Source organism: Prionailurus bengalensis, chromosome E2 (assembly GCF_016509475.1).
Source record: "Prionailurus bengalensis isolate Pbe53 chromosome E2, Fcat_Pben_1.1_paternal_pri, whole genome shotgun sequence".
Lineage (NCBI taxonomy): Eukaryota > Metazoa > Chordata > Mammalia > Carnivora > Felidae > Prionailurus > Prionailurus bengalensis.
Window position 1 is genome coordinate 57,658,842 of NC_057352.1, and position 19,013 is coordinate 57,677,854.

The 19,013-nt window shown below is 54.6% G+C and overlaps 1 protein-coding gene across 1 annotated transcript in view; it reads right to left on the bottom strand.

Annotated features, from left to right (window-relative positions):
• The window catches only part of MBTPS1 (membrane bound transcription factor peptidase, site 1), a 52,306-nt gene that overhangs the window by 11,676 nt on the left and 21,617 nt on the right, over nt 1-19,013 (bottom strand). Inside the window, exons 9-16 of the mRNA XM_043599770.1 lie at nt 16,873-16,975; nt 15,187-15,338; nt 12,140-12,301; nt 8,022-8,166; nt 3,195-3,383; nt 2,522-2,694; nt 1,133-1,248; nt 457-613 (exon numbers count right to left, since the gene is read on the bottom strand). Coding sequence (XP_043455705.1) covers nt 457-613; nt 1,133-1,248; nt 2,522-2,694; nt 3,195-3,383; nt 8,022-8,166; nt 12,140-12,301; nt 15,187-15,338; nt 16,873-16,975 — 1,197 coding nt within the window. The remainder of the gene's footprint in view (nt 1-456; nt 614-1,132; nt 1,249-2,521; nt 2,695-3,194; nt 3,384-8,021; nt 8,167-12,139; nt 12,302-15,186; nt 15,339-16,872; nt 16,976-19,013) is intronic.

The window sequence follows — 19,013 nt, forward strand, 5'->3', positions numbered from 1 at the left end:
GAGCCTTTGAAGTGCGAGGAAGTCGCAGGCTCTGAGGAAGAAAATTCGAGGTGTGATGGAGACACATGCATAAAACACTGGGAATCCTTGACCAAGAACTAATCTACTGGAAGGTTCCTTGAAATAACGGTTCCTTCGACCCATTTACACGTGTATAGATTCCACAGCAGAGACGGGAGCGTGAAAAAGAGCAAGCAGAAAAGCCAAAGTCAAGCATCGAAGGTCAACAAGGGAAGGCGAGGAACCTTTCGCTCCGTCCCCGGCATCAAGGAGCGGCGGACCTACTCCGCCAGCGACTCTCTGGGGAACGTCTCACTGAGGGAGGGGAGCCCGCGCCGCCCGAGCGTCTGAGCCTGCGTCCGACGGCCGGGAGGACCGCCAGCGGGCCAGTCGTCTGCTGTACCGGCCGCAAAGAATTTCACTCCCGAAAAGCCAGATACCAACTGCTCTCAGTACCTTGTGTTTTCATCGTAAAACTTGACTTTTCTCATGACGGACGTGTTGTACCAATCGCTGAAGACGATGAGAGAAAGGCCGTTGTCCACGTCCCTCCTCAGTTTGGCCACCTCCTCGGGGAAGTACTCCTCTTCGCTGTCCACCATGAGCAAGGTTCCTGAGGGACAAGGTGCCGGTGGTGAGTCACGCCTCGGAACCGCGGGCGTCACTGCTTCAGAAACTCAGCATTTCGGTGGCGCCCACGTGGCAAGCTGTCAGGTTCTAATATTCGGTCTGTGGCCCCGCGGGCTCTCTAGAAGGGGGTGGGGTGAGCAAGAAGGAACCGGGGTCCAAAGGCACAGACACCCACGAACTACCCTGGCCTCCGTGTCACGTGTGACCCCTGACGTAGCCACGTTTCACCCACTCGAGAAGCAAAACGCGGCGCCAGTTTAATGAAAGTAAACAGATAAACAAAAGACGAGCAAACGTCCTCGTCCCCAGTTTGGCAGGTCCCGTTTTACCTGAAGGTCACCACCACTGCCACCAGACGGGAACAGGGCCACTCTGCCCCAGAGCCCCGCTGCAGCCCCCCGAGGACCAGGAGGCCCTGCGCCCGCTCCCTCGCCGCCTCTTCTACCCCGCGGTTCGTCTCGCCGACCTCCCCACGCGCGGCCGGCACCTCGCGGTCACTCACCGTACTGACTGGCGTCGAAGCACGTGAAGGGGGAGCCGAGGACTTCGACGAAGTAGCCCATGCTCCTCAGGTGCTGGTACATGTCCCTGAAGTTGGTGTGGATGTGGTCACCGTTCCTGAAAAACAGGAAGTCGCGCGCGAGGGTGACCCCTCTCCCCTCTGAAGGAGCCCGGCTCACGGCCGGCAGAGGCCTGGGGGGCTCCGGCCCCCGCACAGAAGTCAGCCTCTCCAGACCAGCGTCCTCTGGGCTCGCACGGAAGACGGCTGATAACAGAAGTCGTGCGTGTGGCACACGCTCGAGGGAGACGCCACGAGGAGGAGGAACGGCCCAAGAGCTGGTGCGTAAAGCACGCCGAAGCGTCCGTCACGTTGGCGGCGGCATCCATGGCAAGAGCCGCCGCCCAGATGCGGCACGGGAACGCAGAGGCTCCGGACAAGCCGCCCCGGCCGGGGAGTATGCGAACCGTGCCTCGCAGACGCGGTCGCCTCCCCGTCCCTTCGCCCCGAACCCGCTCACTTTCCCACCGTGCCCTCTACCTAAGCCGCTACCCGCCCGCCCCACGGAGGCGCCAGGGGCCCAGGGCTCGTTCTCTCTGCCTGGCCCCCGGCCCCTCAGAGCCAGCTCCTGCGCAGGGCTGAGCCCGTGTGCCTCCCCAGGACGCCTTCCCTCGACCTACGGACTTCTCACCACTTCTGTCCCCCTGCCTCTAGTAAGAAACGTCTTCACAGAGGGCACACCGCACCTGTAAGCGGCCGGCTCCAAGCTTTCGGGGCTCCTTCCTCCCCCCACAGACCCCGGTACTCACACGAGGGCCGCAGTGAGCCTGGCGTACAGGCCCGGCGGCAGCCAAGCCAGATGCCCCGGGGGGCAGGCCGGGGGGGGCAGGCCAGGAGGGCAGGCCGAGGGGCTGCACGGGGCAGGGTCTGGAGGGCGGAGGACAGACCAGGGGGTCTGGCACGTGAGGAAGTCTGGATAGGCAGCCACGCAGAGTTTTAGGCCGACTCTGCCCCAATTTCTGCCTGTCGGGATTACCAGGGCTGCTGCGTGGAGAATGGACTCGGGGCACAGTGAGACTGGCCAGGAGGCCGGGACGCCGTGCGGGCAATGACGGCGGCCTGCACGGGGGTGACAGGTGGGGAGCAGGGTGGGTGGCAGCGGCCCCTAGGGCAGGACCCGGGAGGCACTGCGGAGGCAGGGCTGACAGGATCTGCTGACGGACCCAGCAGAAGTAGGGGAAGACGGCAATGGAGGGCGAGCTCGGGGTTCCAGGGCCCAGGACAGAGGTCCGGAAGGAGGAGCACGGAGCGCCCTGAGCGCGTCTGGGGGGCGCGGAGGTCGGGCCCCCTGAGGGGGCGGCGACCCTCGGTCCTGCCGTGGCGGCCGCTTACCAGTCCAGAGGGTCATTCTTCATCCGAAGGTTGTCCCTGGGGAAATAGCCGGGCGGGTAGCGGAGGTTGTGGTACTGGTCCCAGAGAACCCTCTTGCTCCGGGCGGGAGCGGGAATGATCTTCACCTTAATCGGGAGCTTCACGGTTGACGTCTGCTCTGCACCACTTTTTGACTGAACGAAATTTACAAAAATCTGAATGGCCCCTTGGGCTCAGAAGAAACCTTCGGGCTCTGGGGCTTAAAAAAATCACTGTCTACCAATTTCACGCAAATACCTCAAACACGAGAATTCCTACTGACGAAGGTAGAAAGAACCGTAAAACTCGTCCCGTTAAAATTCTTCGTCTAAGAGTTTATGACGTAAAATTTAAGCACCCTGTTCCTAAAAACTCCTACACTACACGGCCCCTCCTGGAGAAGGCACATTTCTGCAACCACTGTGGCCCCGAAACGTGGCCCAGAATGGTGGAATCTCCCGTCGCCCGGCAACAGAACGGGAGGCAGCATCGCCCGCTGCCGAGTAGGTTTTATCGGCGGCTCTACAGGCCCGGGGAGCACGGGTCATGGCCTGGGAGCCCAACACGTCCTCCAACCGGGCTTCCCCACCCCGAGACCCCGGCAGGAGACGGCGCAGGGGTCGGGAGAACGGGCCCCTCCCTGGCCCACACTTACTTCCACCTCCGCCGGGGAAGCGACGGTGACCATGACGTGCCCCTGCGCGATGCCTTCCCACGAGGCCGCTTTCTTGGTGACAGAGATGGAAACGGCCAGGTAGCCTGACCAAGGCCACAACACCGAGGAGTAAGAGAAAGCCACTTCGATGTTGTCCCCGTTCTGTGGTAAGTAGGGCTGCCAGTCAGGCTGGAGGACAAAGGCAAAGGCTGACGTGAAACGCTCACCTGAGTTACCTGCGTTAATATTTCATTACGTAGTGCAAAGTCGAGTTTATCCTCAGACCCTAGGCAAGCTATAACCAAAGCAGACTACAGGACGTCTGGCACGTCACCCACTAGAAAAGTCTGCTGTCCCCCCAAAAAATAAATAAACGTTGAAAAAAAAAATAAAAGAAAAAAAAAAGGGGCGCCTGGGTGGCGCAGTCGGTTAAGCGTCCGACTTCAGCCAGGTCACGATCTCGCGGTCCGTGGATTCGTGCCCCGCCTCGGGCTCTGAGCTGATGGCTCGGAGCCTGGAGCCTGTTTCCGATTCTGTGTCTCCCTCTCTCTCTGCCCCTCCCCCGTTCATGCTCTGTCTCTCTCTGTCCCAAAAAAAATAAATAAACGTTGAAAAAAAAAAAGAAAAGAAAAAAGAAAAGTCTAGAAACCACTATCTGGGGCAGCCTCCAATTTTATTTTTTGTACTTTTGTATTCTTTAAAACATTTATTTATTTTGAGAGAGAGGGCAGCCTCCAGTTTTAAAGAGAATTCTTTCCCCAACCTTAAAAACGGAGGACACACGCTTTGGCAAAGAACTTCCATCTGATAAAGAACGTCAATAAATGAAATCCGTCCAATTTGAGAACAGACTCCAATTCGGTATATGCTTCAAGAATCACATTAAACTTTAACTTAAAGGAATAAAATAATGCAACGGCACAGACTAACTGTCCAGACTCAGAATGCAAAGCTACTGGCTGGGCAGGGAGAGGTCTCTGCGGGACGCCCAGAGGAAGAGGGGGCTCGGCCCCTTCAGTCCCCCCCAACCTTGAGGAAGGAGGCACGAGAGGAGACGTCTGGAAGAAACACAGATTTCCTCTTAGGAAATGAACCCGTATTTCAAATCAACCTAAATTACTCATTTCCCTCGCAAGGCGGAGAGCAATATTGTCCCCAAGTGAGTCAGCATATTTACAACAAACAAACAAACAAATCTGAAAAAGAGAAATATTTGCAGGATACAGCATCACAAACAAGGAAGAAAGAAAGGGATCTGTGATAAACACTCTTGGAACCACTGGCGACCAACAGAAAAGTTAATTTTTAGCCATCTCTTAGGCCATATATCCAATTAACTCAACGGTGATGAGAGGACTAAGTATTTTACAAGCATAAAAGGAACGTTAGAAGATAAAATCGAGATTTTATCGGATCTCTGGAAAATCAAGTGTCTAATTTTTGAAACAATAAAAATCACAAAAAACGAAAACTCAACCATATCAAAGTGTGGAACTTGTACAAAACCAAAAATAAGTAAGTAAATAATACTACAACTTGTACTAAAAAAAAGACGGGGGGGGGGGGGCGCCTGGGTGGCTCAGTCGGTTAAGCGTCCAACTCCAGCTCAGGTCATGATCTCACGGTCCGTGAGTTCGAGGCCTGCGTTGGGCTCTGTGCGGTCACTTCGGAGGCTGGAGCCTGTTTCGGATTCTGTGTCTCCCTCTCTCTCTGCCCCTCCCCCCCACGCTCTGTCTCTATCAAAAAATGAATAAACGTTAAAAAAAAACTTTAAGAAATTTAAGAAAAAAAGAAAAAGACAGTAATCTGGGAGAAACTGTTGCATAAAACACATCCATGGCTAATTTCTCTAGGACAGAAAGACATTGTTCACACTGCCTGAGAAAACCTAAATTCCAGCAGAAAAACCCGGCTGCAGGAATGAAGAGTCAACTCACACAAGAGGTGATACAGGCAGCGGGCAAACCTGGAGACAGTGAACTCCCAGGTAACTGAAATGCACGTTCGGCAAGATACCCATTTGATCCTCTCCAGTTGTTTTTTTTTTTTAATGTTTTTTATTATATTTACTTTTTAGACAGTGCGAGCGAGAGAGCGGGGGAGGAGCAGAGAAAGAGGGAGACAGAATCCGAAGCAGGCTCCAAGCGCAGAGCCCGACACGGGGCTCGAACCCACGAACAGTGAGATCTGAGGTGACCTGAGCTGAAGTCGGACACTTAACCGACTGAGCCACCCAGGCGCCCCCTCATCCTTAGTTTTTAAGTTAAAAAAATGTACGATCTAGAAACAAACCAAAAACGTCCAATGGATGACTAAGCAAACGTGGTCCATCCACGCGGGGGAGCATCATCCAGCTTTACAAAGGACGGAAGCACTGCTATGCGCTACCAGGGGACAAACCGTAAAGACACCACAGGCTGCGTGAAAGGCCAGACGCCCGGGCCCCCGTGTACGTGGACTGTCCTCCACCGCTAAATGCGGAAAGACAGGAAGCGTGTTGGGAGGTGCCTGGGGCTGGGAGGAGGGAGAGTGGGGAATGACTGCTAACAAGGGTTTCCTTTTGGGATGATGAGAATGTTCTGGAATTATAGAACAGCGATGGCTGCAATTACTACTTGCAAATATACTGGAAACTAACTGAATCACTGGATTTAAAAGAGTGCATCTTGTAGTATGTGAATTCTATCTCGATTTTTAAAAACCTCATGGAATTAAAAAGAAAAAAAGGGCTGCACCACCCCGTGCGGGCAGTGGAGCCGGCGCCCTCTGGAGGCCGCTGGCAGCACTGCCCGCAGCAGTCTTAGCAGATGTAACTCTGGAAAGAATTCGCAGCATGTACCAACCGAGGGCTACGATAACATCCAAACCCTCTGACTCGAATTCCAATCCAGGTAGTTTACGTTAAGAAAACAATTCAGAAGAAAAGGAAACCATAGAAGCAGAGATATTCGGTGGAATGTTTACAGCTGGAACCCCCTAACTGTCTGAGCAGGGGGAACCCGTAAGCAAATTACGGACGGATACAGGCCACTTACAGCACAGCCATGGGGCTAACACGACGCTAACCAGCCACAGTTGCTGCCTCCGTGCTTGCAGACAAATTTAACATCAAGAACTCATACTGTGGGGGTGCTTGGGGGTTCAGTCAGTTAAGCGTCGACTTTTGATTTCAGCTCAAGTCAGGATCTCACAGTTTGAGGGTTCGAGCCCCATGTTTGGCTCTGTGCTGACAGTGCAGAGCCTGCTTGGGATTCTCTCTCTGCCCTCCCCCCCCCCCCCTTGCTGGCACTCTCTTTCTCTCTCAAAATAAATAAATAAACAAACAAAAAAGAATTCATATTGAGTGGGGCACTTCAGTGGCTCGGTCAGTTGAGTGTCTGACTCTTGGTTTCGGCTCTGATCATGACCTGAGGTTCCTCCGGTCACGGGATCGAGCCCCACATCAGGCTTTGCGCTAAGTGTGGAGTCTGCTTGGGATTCTCTCTCCCTCTGCCGCTCTCCCCAACTCACTCTCTAACAAATAAATAAAAAAGAATTCATACTGTGAAGAGGGATGATAAGGAAATGGTTGGTAGATTTCTGAGATTTGACGACTTGGTTTCTTAAGTTTTTTTAAGTTTATTTGTTCATTTTGAGAGAAACAGAGAGTGAGCAGGGGAAGGGCAGAGAGAGAGAGACAGAGACAGAGAGAGAGAGAGAGAGAAACAGAGAGAGAGGAGGACAGAGAATCTGAAGCAGGCTCCAGGCTCCGTCCAAGCTGTCAGCACAGAGCCTGATGTGGGGCTCGAACTCACGAACAGCGAGATCCTGACCCGAGCCTGGGTCAGACGCTTAACCAAATGAGCCACCCAGGTACTCCTGGCAACTCTGTACCAAATCACATGGGAAGAAAGGCTTACTAAATTAGATCAGAGTCTGCTCCATGGAAATACTGGAACAATGCTGACGACAAGGACCCGAGTATGAATGGATTTCCCTGACTTGTGCTAGACTGTTTTGTCTTGTAACGACAACTAAACCAATTTCGTTCAACCTTTAACGTTCAGATTATATAAAGCTGTACTGTAAATGCCCATTTTTGTAGCTAATCATGATTATCTTGAAAAAGAAGAACAGATTGCTCCCTGAAGGCTAAAATAAAAGTGTTTTCGGTTAAAAAGGTAGTAAGTAAATTATGACTAATTCTATGTAATACTACACAGCTGTTAGCCAGGTACCTTGGGGCTGTGCATAAGTTACATTTAACAATGTTTACAATATAATGAGAGCTGAAAAAAAGGGGGGGGGGGCTTAAGTTCTATCTGCTGCACAGAGAACAAAAACACGCCCTTCAGGTAAGGGCTGGAAAAGAATGTTTTACAAACAGTGGCTATGCTCGTGTGCTGGGGCTGGGAGTGATTTTTGTGTTCTCTTTTCCGTCCTTTACTGTTATGATAATGTTTATGCAACAAGTATGACACGTTACAGGGACAAAATTCAAGAAAGGAACACACCTTTTCAACTCAGGGGCCCACTCACGCTCACTCAAGAATACGGTAATTACGGGGGGCCGCTAATTACGGGTGAGAAATTATAATGAAGAATCAAGTGCAGTTAGTCTATTCAGGAGCCAAATTCAAGAGACCAAAGTCACAAAGTAGCAGACTGCTTCCATTACCTTATCCCGAGCTTATCTGTAAAGGACTCAGGAGAAAACAAACCACTGCGCCCAACACCCTGGCAGCCTGGATGGGCGCAGAGAACCTGTCCTCTAACGTCAGGAGAAAGGGACAAGGCACAAAGGCTGGGCCATATCAAAGTTCACCACAAGCGAGAGAGCAGCGTCACCTTGTCTACAATTCTTCCCGTGACGCCCATGCCGTTGAGGATGGTGACGTTGACGATGGTCGGCATCCCTCCATAGTAGATGGGCTGGGAGCAGTACGGCCACATGTAGGGACACTCAGTCAGATCTATGTAGCTGGGGCTCAGACTGAAACAAAGAACACAGCGTCAGAGCAGGGCGCGTCACCAAAGGGCCGAGGAAGCACTACAGCCGCGGGGGCGTGTCGGCACAGGCACCTGAGGGCTGCGTGCAGCAGGGCCGGGCTGGCACCAGGGAACCGGCTTTGCAACGCTCCCTGGGCCAAGAGGCCACCAGGCTGGGCTGCCCACACTGCTCGTGCGCAGCCGGATGAGCGGGGAACACCTCTTTCCTTCCACCCTTCTAGAACTCTAGAGGCCGTGGCCGGCCAGACAATGAGTACGTGACCACCCGGTGAACACCTTGGACCCGGAGTCTCAAGTGACGGCCTCGCAAATCACTGGGGCAAAGACAAACAGAGCTCACAAACGGGTGGCCACGTGGCAAAAGATAAAGTTAGATCCGTATTTCACACCACGCACAAGAATAAACTGCACACGCACCCGAGAGTCTCCAGCACACAAAGGAAAGCAAACACACAGGAGGAGAAGGCGCGGGTGGCATCCTCGTACGTTAGTGCGGAGAGAAGCTTTCTGTGGCTCCAATAACAAGAGCCTGACCGACGTGGCGACTGGAAAAACACACTGAACAGCAACAAACACTGCACACAAGTAGAAAGGCAACGACACACGGAGAGGAAGACCGCAGTCCAGCACTGACACAGTCGGTAACTCCAGTTGTAAAGAACTCTTAGAAACGGAGGGGAAAAAACCCCAGGGAAAACGGGAAAAAGAAATGAACAGACAACTGACAAGAAAGGTGTGAATGTGGCCCCTCACCGTGAACGCAGCGTCCCCCTCACTCAGAATGGGAGGTACACACGTGAAAGCGGCCGTGAGCCCCTCTGCGCCCCCCGACTGGCCGGAAGGAGAGCGCGACAGGACATCCTGTGGCTGGGCTCTGGGTCACGTATGTGCGCTCCCGTGGGGCTGGGGCACAACCCTCCTACGGGGAGCAGGACAGGACCTCACAAAGCCACCCACGCTTTCTACTGGGACCCAGCGATCCCACCTCCAGGAACTTTCCTGAAGACACACCTCCAACGAAACTAATCACACCAGCACAATAACATCCATCGCAACAGCTTATGATTACAAAATAGCCGAAGTAACGTAAATACCCACGTAAGCACACGTACCGTCTGTGCTCTGCAGCCGTAAAAAGAAGAAAGATGGACTGACACGGACTGATTTCCAAGTACTGTGAAGTGAAAACAGCAAAGTGCAAAAAAAAAAAAAAAAAAAAAAAAACAACCAAAAAAAAGCACTTGCAGTGATGCTCTTATTAATGTAAGAAAAGGGATGTAGGAACATAAATGTGTATCTGCTCGTTTGTGCAAAACGAAATACAAGAGGGACGAACCCCACACTAACGAGACTGTCACCCACAGTCAGGGTGGAGAGACTGGGGGGTGGGAGCAGGGACAGAAGGGGTGGGCGGGGCCCTTCGTGCACACCTCTGCCAGCAGAGCCAGGGTGAGGTCTCGCGTCCTGACACACAACTCGCTGAAATCAACCATGAGGGGCGGGGGGGGGGGGGGGGGGGGTCCTACAAAGAAACACAAACTAATGAACTCAACTGTATTAAAACTGAACAGCAAAGCGCCACTGACAGGCGAAAGGAAGGATCCCAAGGAACCCTGGGGCACAGCAGGACCATAAGCTGGGAAGCCACAGGTGAGGACTAGACACAAGTCCTGCACTCGAGTCAGGACATCTGTCTTTCACACAGGGAGGGGGCAGCAATTCTCAAACTACCTGGGATGGATTCCGAGGACTGGGCAAATAGGCAAACTTTCTGTGGGTGACGTGGCGGAAAAAGCCATTCCACGCAGGGGGAGGGAAGCCTGGGACGAGAACCGTGGACAGACGCAGACGGCGTGCGGACGGCCGTGCGCTGAAAGGGCCTAGGAGCCACCACGGCCACAGGGGCCGGGAACGCACCGCTGCCGGGCCCTGCTCCCGAGCGCGCCCTCCCATCGAAGGGCCAGGGCCGCGTGGAGCGAGAACGAACACCAAGCCTTGGGGCCGGAAGCGTGTGACCATCCCGTGCTGCCAAAAAGAGACAAAGCGCTCAAACGAGGGAGACACGCTGCAGAGGCACAGCAGCCAGCTACAAGGGGCCTCCGGGAGCCAAATCCGGGACATCTGAGCAGCAAGATCAACAATGACTAACACACCATAATCCAGAGAGTAAACTAGGGCCCACACGGATATAAATAACTGAGTAAGTAAGTAAAGGAGAGAAAAGGGACAGCTTTTCTTCAGAGGAGAATTCCGACGGACAAACATGGAAGGAATGAGAAAAAGAGAAAATCACCACGAGGCGGTCTCTACGGCAAGACCGCTACAGGCGAGAACCAGCCACGGATGCGAGAACGCGCGAGCCGAAGGACGTTAGGAACGAGATCATCTCAAAGCGCGTCCGCACGAGACACTCAGCAGTCACAGAGGCACAGGCGGTGACCCAGCAGAGAAGCCTGGCAGGGGTCACCAACGGGGCCACCGGCCCTCGCCGCTCACGTGCCACAGGAGCACGGCTGACGGACCCTCGGCCGCTCCCCGCCAGGGCTGAACACAGGGGCACCGGAGCGGGCGCGTCCCGTGGGGCACAGGCTCCTCCACCGGGCCGCTCTGCTTTAAGAGCTCCCCGCCGGCAGACGCACGCTCACACCTGTGCTGCGCAGCGCTCGGACTCCTCCTGTCCCCTCCCCGCAGCCGATCTCCTGGACATCACCCCCCGCCCCCACCCTGGCGACCGCCTCCATCCCATGATGCCAACGGACACCACCGGCGATGACAGGAACGGGAACCGAGGAAGCATCCCCACGGGAGACCGGGGAGACGGGCCCGCCAGACGCACCGCGGGACAGTGGCCGATCCTGCACCCGGAACAGGACCGCGGTGCACAGTGGGGGAAACCTGAGCACAATCTGGAGATCAGTGCATGGTCTCAGGGCAACATTCATCTCCAGGCTTTGAGGCCTGCACCACGTCATGTCAGATGCAGTCCTCGCGCACTATTTGTGAAACTGTGTTGTGCATCTAACAGCTTCAAAAGAAGATTTCAAAATTAAAAGCAAAAAACAACTCTGACCAAAAACACGTAACCTCAAACTAATCGTGAGAAAGCATCAGACAAACTTCCATCGAGAGGCAGGCTGCCTACAAAGGAGTAACCAGCGCTCCCCAAGGCGTCAGAGTCACGAGTGACAGCAAAGGACAGAGAGCCAAGGCTGGAGGAGGCCGGGCAGGCCGGGCAACGAGCACAGGCCTGGACGCTGGCCGAACGGACATGGAGCACCGGGGCCCGGTCGCCTGGGGGCCAAGTCCATGGGTCCCTCGCAGCACAGGGCTCTTCGCTGGCTTTAACGGGCAAAGTGCCGTCTGCGAAGGTGCTGGCGTCGGGGGGGGGGGGGTCAGGTAAAGGGTACGTGGCAGACGCTTTACCAGTTTCACAAATTTCTGCAAAGCTAAGATAATTTCAAAAGAACACTTTAGAAGTAAAAAGAAGAGGGGCGCCTGGGTGGCTCAGTCGGTTAAGCATCTGACTTCGGCTCAGGTCATGATCTCGCGGTTTGTGGGTTCGAGCCCCGAGCTGGGCTCCACGCTGACAGCTCGGAGCCTGGAGCCTGCTTCACATTCTGTCTCCCTCTCTCTCTCTGCCCTTCCCCCACTCGTGCTCTCTCTTAAAAATAAACATTAAAAAATATAAAAAAATAAAACAAAAAGAAGTTGGCAAATCAGTACTTTAAACCATCTGCGTTATCAGTAACAGAACGTGAGGACGTGGAAGGCGGTCCAAGCGCGGCCGGGCAGCCCCCTTGCGAAAGCAGCAGCGTGAAGCCCCCCCGCCACCCGAGGGTCCCATGTCATGTGACCAGTGATCGGTTCCGGGTCTGAGGCTGATACCCTGTGCGGAGGGAGAAGCACCCGCAGAGCCCAGGGAAGAGGAAAGGCCTAACTAAAGGAGGCACACCGACCTTGCCTGCGGTTTGTAGCTGTTGAGAATCTGATAGGCTCTGAGCAGATCCAGCTTGCCATGGCCTTGCTCGAACATATTGACACCTGGAAGCCTCCGGGCGGACGCGATGAGGGCCTGCTTCATGCTGGCCGGGTTCACGAGCTCTCGCTTCTGGACTGTGCTGGAGGGAAGATCACGCGTTTGCTCACGCTCGCCCAGGAGGAGGAGGGACATGGGACTCCCCCTAATGTGTGTTCATGCAAACACGTGGCCTCGGACCTTGTGCGGCCTACAATGGGAGCTTCTGTGGGAGAGCTCGGGCAGGATGAGACGGAGAACATGTGCCCGTTTCTGCACCTGTCTCAGGACCGACTACTTCTTAGCCTCCCACACGGCTTTATCCTAAGTTTATCAGGGACACGTCTGTTCCCCATGACTCACTGAACAGACCTCAGAGGGTGTCGTTACAGGAGGCAAGAACAGGTAAGAGTTACCGGCTCCCCCGGGGAAGGGAGGCCTGCTGGTAAAAGGAAGGAGACAAGCTGGGGCATCCCCTGCTGGCAGAAGGAAAGGAAAACGGACGGGTCCCCGAGAGCAGTCTGCAGCACGCGGCCGGGGTCCGGCACCTGAGGAGGCCAACGGCCTCGGCCCACCTTTGTGGTTCTGGAGGCCTGCGTGCGAGACACGACAGGTGGGCGAGGCCCGACAAACCCAGCCACACCTGAGGCCGGCCTGAGCCCTGCGTCCTCAGAACGCACCTGGACAAAAGAACGCACGGCTCGACCTGGCCAGGAACTGAGTAACACACGGGCATCAACGATCAGGACATGAACACGCTCATTTTTGTATGTCTGTGTGTCATACGTCAAGTCAATTTTAACTCCCAAGTACAAAGGAATACAGACTCTCCTCAGTTTGTGAATATCTTTCTACGATGGTGGCCGGTCTTGGAAGTGTGGACGGAATTTGACAGCCCTGGATGGAAGACGTGAGGTGAGCAGAGAAAGAGGAGGTGAGATGGGATGGACTCTTTTTCTTTTTCAGGTTTATTTATTTTTGAGACAGCGCGCAAGCAGGAGAGGGGCAGAGAGAGGGAGACACAGAGTCTGAAGCAGGCTCCGGGCCCTGAGCCGTCAGCCCAGAGCCTGACGCAGGGCTCGAACCCATGAACCATGAGATCGTGACCTGAGCCGAAGTCGGACGCTTAACCGACCGAGCCCCCAGGTGCCCAGGGTGGACCCTCAATGAGAGGACAAAGGGCCGCTAGAAGTTCAGGAGCCGTCACAAGCCCCCACCCCAGCGTGAACAGGCCAGACCAACAGCCAGGTCCTGCTTCCTCAGGAGCGCTGCGTGGCTGGAGGCGAGCTGACGTGCCCCAGGCACGTTTCTGAGCTCCCACAAGTGGCACTTTTATGTGCCGCAGGGGCAGAAGGAAAGCAAAAGGCGTCCCTGATGCTGGAAGCAGCTGTCTTTAGAGAAGCTGCTAGAAACAGAAGCCTCGTCCCCCACCTCCCCGCCTGCCTCACAGGGAGGGGTGTGCCAGGGTCAGCAGTGCGGCCGAGACCTCAGCCCCGGCCGCAGTCACAGCTGGCGGGGACGGAGCCAGGGTCTCTGTTCCCATAAGCACCAGGGTGGCCAGGAGGAGCCCTAGACACACGCTCCCCTCCGCTGAGCGTGCAAGCCCGAGCACACCTGGTACCCACAGTCCACCTGCCTTCCCCTCCTCCTTTCTGCATGCGAGGGTGAAGGAAACAGCTGGGAAAAAAAGAGGGTTTCTGGCACGCGTATGGTTATTCCCCAGAGACCACTCTGGCCAGGGTCAGCGTTTTCAGGAATCTGGCCCTGACCCCTAAGGAGAGGATGGGGAAAGGAGAACGGAGTTGGAAATCTACCTTTATCAAAGATGACTAATTAAAACACAAAAAAATCCCAGGCATTAGAAGCTAAACTCAACAGTAACTTTTTAAAGAGGATTTTAAACATAAAAGCGTTTACTACCATTTCCTTGTTTTACTTTAATTTTAAACACAGAATAATGTAACTTTCAAATACACAGTTTCCCATTACCACAATACAATAGCTCAGCTAAAGCCTCATCTAAGTAGAGAGTGATCTGAGGGGAAAATACAAAATATATTCTAGCTCCAAAGACATCTCTTTGTAGCTTTGAGAACAAGGAACACAGCCCACCTAAGTCAAAGCACGTGAGTGTCAATTCTGGTCAACGGTCTTTAAGAAAGTCTTCCAATTTCAATATGTGCAAAATCAAGGAACAAACACTAAGCTCTAATCCAGCGATGAGGGACTCAATGAGACAGAGAATAAATAAATTACATAAACTGTCAGTCCCACCGCCTGATGAGCCAGCTCCTTAGCTAACAGAGGACGTTAAGAAGTGATCCTCAAGGAAATGAGGAATATGGCAGGAAAGTATCTGTTTGTTCCCTGCCTGATATACACTCGTTCTGATATAACAACTACAACTGTGGCACAAATTCAGTCCGTTACAAACAAAATAAAAGGAAGCCCAGGGTACGTGGGGAATCCCAGATCTTCCTCCATAGTGCTGTGAACCTAAAACCACTCTTAAAACACAAGTCTTTAACAAAACGAACCAGAACAGGGGCGCCTGGGTAGCTTCGTCGGTTAAGCATCCAGCTCTTGATTTCAGCTCAGGTCACGATCTCAAGTCTTCACGGGTTTGAGCCCCGCATCAGGCTCTGCGCACTGACTGCGTGGAGCCCGCGTGGATTCTCCCTCCCTCCCTCCCTTTCTCTGCCCCTCCCCTGCTTGCGCTCTCAAAAATAATAAACAGAAACGAGCCAGAACAAAAACAGACACAAACGCGGTAGCGGGCACTGTGCCCTCACACACTGCCTCACGACCACACTTCACATGCCTGTCACCTCTGCCACGAGTCCCCTACGCGGAACAGGGTGGACATGGGGACAGAGAGGCGCAGCAAGGTTCGCGGGGTGCTCCCGACCCTCAAACCCAAGCTGGTGACGAGCGCGACTCCGCTCGTGGTCTGCCAGTATCACGTTCTCTCCGCTGGGTGCCACTCACCTCACCAATAAGGTGACCGCCCCGGCCACCACCGGAGAGGCCACGCTGGTCCCCGACAGGGCTCGGCAGCCCCCCTTCACACCGGATCCCCTCACTCCGGCACCGTAGGTGACAATATCGGGCTTCACACGGCCATAGCCTCCTGGGAGTTCCTACAAACGAAAGCAGTTGGTCTCTACCACTGGCACGCGGCTGCACGCGGTTCCGAGGGGACAGAACCAGACCAGAGACAAGACTGATTCCCAGGCAGCGCGACCTTACTAGCACGCTGGCTCTGGTCCAGAATTCACCGCGATAGAAAAAAATCAGCCAAAAGGACAACGTAGAAAATAATTTTTGGCACGTTTTATAGTAACCGGTACAAAAGGGTCAGGTCATAAAACAATTAAAAGCGACTATTTCAAATTCTGCAAGGCCAGAAACTGGAAATTGCTCTATCTCTAAACTAAAAATTAGAGACACGTTAAAAAGATCAGGAAATTAAAATCAAAAATTAAAAAAGGAAACTGTTTCTTTACAGGGAATAATACTGAAGACTTCAGTTGGGATTTCAGAGGGGAAATCCACATGTAACTGCAGGAGTAACTCAAGGTTTTAACTGAGTACTCTTGGGGCGCCCGGGAGCTCAGTGGGTTAAGCGTCCGACTCTTGATTTCGGCTCAGGTCACAATCTTGCGGTTCGTGAGTTCGAGCCCCGTATTGGGCTCTGCGCTGACAGTGCAGAGCCTGCTTGGGATTCTCTCTCTCTCCCATCTCTCTCTGTCCCTACGCCACTTGCTCTCTCTCTCAAAATAGACTTAAAAAGTGTTTAAAAAAAAAAAAGATTTTAACGGAATACTCTCTTGAATTTCCTGGAAATGGAGGCAAAACGTGAATTACAACAGGATCTTACATTGTGTAAGAAAGAAATACAGCAAGTTGAAGTGAAAAATCTTTCCTGGCACTCCAACACAAATCGACACTGGACCCGTATCCATGTGGGGCACTGAGCAAAGGTGCCTTCAAGGGCAGCTCTGCAGACCCGTCAGGAACAACACTCACAACGCCACTACAAAACAAGGCCTGGGGAAAGGCCAAAGACATGGCCCATGATTCACAGCCCCGGGAGAGGCTGGGAGGAGGACCCAAGTGCTGCAGCTAACTTCACATCCAACCCTGTTCCGGGGGGCTGTGTTGGGGGGGTGGGTAAAGCAGGATGATTCAGAGGCACAGTTAAACCCCAAGTAGCTGAAGTAATGAACTTTCTGGAGTTACTTCAATTTTTCCAGCTAAATATAATGATTTCCAAGGCAGCAGAGCTGATAAGCTGCTCTCACTGGCTTCTCCTGCTTCCTGACACCAGAAAAACCATGCCACCCGGCACGGAGGACTGCTCACCTTTCCCCCAGGTAGGACGGGGGGGTTGGGGGGGGGGGTGAATCCGACCAACCTAAAAGTGAGTTACTCAGAGGTCAGTTACAAAGAAGCGGCCGCAGAAGCACCACTTGGAACCAGCCCCTGCCTAGCATGTCACCACGAAGCGGCAGACGACAGAGGGGCCAGACCTCTTGTGGGCAGGCACCCACACCTCGGCCTCCTCCCCAGCGGCTTTCTGTGCGCGCACCTACGCACACACCCACGCACACACCCAGGGCTCGAACACAGACGGTTCTGTGTGCCACATCCCACTGGTGAAGACAAGCCTACCCAGGTCGTCATTCCCCTTGAAGAGAAGCGGGCGATGTTATCCTCAAAGTCAATGCCGCCCACTCCAATCACGTCCATTTGGTCAGCAGGGTTATTCAGAGTGCTACAACGAGGCACAAAAACACAAGGGAAGAGAGGTAATTTAAAAAATGTTTTTCTTAAGTTTATTTATTTTTGACAGAGACAGAGCACGAGCATGAGCAGGGAGAGGGGCAGAGAGAGAGGGAGACACAGAATCCAAAGCAGGCTCCGGGCTCTGAGCTGTCAGCACAGAGCCCGACGCAGGGCTCAAACTCATGAACTGTGAGATCTTGACCTGGGCCAAAGTCGGACACTTAAACGACTGAGCCCCCCAGGTGCCCCGAGAGGTAATTTCAAATGAGTCATTCAGGTAAGGACCAATACTCCCAGAAATACCCGAGATGGCGTTAGGTTCTCCTGAGGCTCCTCATGGCTGTCCAAAGGCCACGCTCTCTGCCACCTGTGTGCTGGGCCGAGGCCATCATCTCGTACACGGAGCACCTTCTCTCTCTTTCCCTCCGTCTCAACCTATCAATCACCCTGCGGCCCAAGACGCACTTGGCCCTCGTGCTTCTGCAATCTGAGGAACCCTTCCTCCGACCAGCACGAGACTTCACGCGATCACGACCCGCACCCACTCACACGTTCTCATTTCACTTTCAAACTTTCCCAGGGTGTGCGTCCTGTCCCCACCAGGTCCCACACTTCTCTGCCACCTTCAGGAAGTCACGGTTCTCAACTGATCACCTGCACGGTGCTTCCCTTCCTCCCAGGGAACCCGGGAACGACCCCCTAGGCCCTCGTCCTGAGCCCCTCACATGCCAGACAAGGTGCAGAAGAAAACCACCTAGTTCTCCTTAATACCTCAAGTGCACAGATCTGCAAAGAAATCAGAGTGAAACAAATCACAGCAACACAACGTAAGTCAAGACGAGGCCGAAGTGCTTGAAAACCACAAAGAAAAGCGTGGACGTGATTAGGCAACGACAACCCCCTGCGGGTTCCTGAATAAGAAGACTGCTAGAATCCATCTGATGAGCAGGAACCGACACCGAGGAAGAAGAAGGAAGGTACCGCTCCCGGGGGCTCCAGGTTCACAGCGCCCTCCGTTGGAGGCCGTCCTCCCGAGCACGGTGGCCTCGGGCCTCCGTGACGGGCAGCGAGGCTGAGGCCCAGGGACGGGAGGGCCCCACGGCCTGTGCTGTCCCACAGCATGACCCCACATCGCCCCGGTGGGACACAGGCTGGATTCTGGGGGGGTGGGGGGCAGAAATGGGAAAGGCGGCCAAAGGGAAACACATGAAACGGGGAAACGAGAAAACCGGAGGCGATGACCCGGTACCGGACGCTCCTCGTGGTGGAGCCGCAGCTCGGGGATGCTGACGCCCGTCACCCTGCGGGTCACACACGGCACAGACGCCCGGCAGCACAGCCACTCCAGAACCCTGGGCCCCCGCACAAGAAGATGGCATCACTAACAACTACCGGGCCGGGACCCTGCCACCCACAGGCAGTTTCTGACCTGGACAAACGTCAACCTCATACGGTGCGGCCTGACCCTGCGCCCGGACCCTCTGTGTAAGTCCATCAACCCTCACGGCCTGGCACGCGCGCTCAGGGATGTCGCCGCACGACGCGGCGAGTGACACGGGGCCGCCGCGCGCACGTCCTCCCCCCCTACTGGGACTGCGGAGGGGGGGAGGCAGCCTCTGCCTTTCCTCCTCCTCCTCGGTGGTTACCTCACGCCCTCCGCACGGCACCGAACCGAGCACATCCCGGGAACCCGACCAGGAGGAAGACACGCGTCCCGCTGCAGAAGCGTGTCGGCGCCAGAGACGACTCACGCACATCACGCGGAATACAAACCGGAGCCGCGGGGGAGAGCCAACAGCGGTCCCTGAGCAGACACGGGCGTACTGCCTACGACCCCCCGGCCGACGTCTCGCCTCCCACGCCGCTTCAGCTCACCGTGACGACCCGGCACAAGCGGTCCCCTCTGCTCCCCTCCGACCGGCCCCGTGTGTCAACCCTCAGAGGCCATCGGGTGTGTCACGCCACCCGCACTTTCATCTCCGTCCGCCCTGCTGCGTCTGAACCCCGTCTTTCCTAAGAAGGCACCC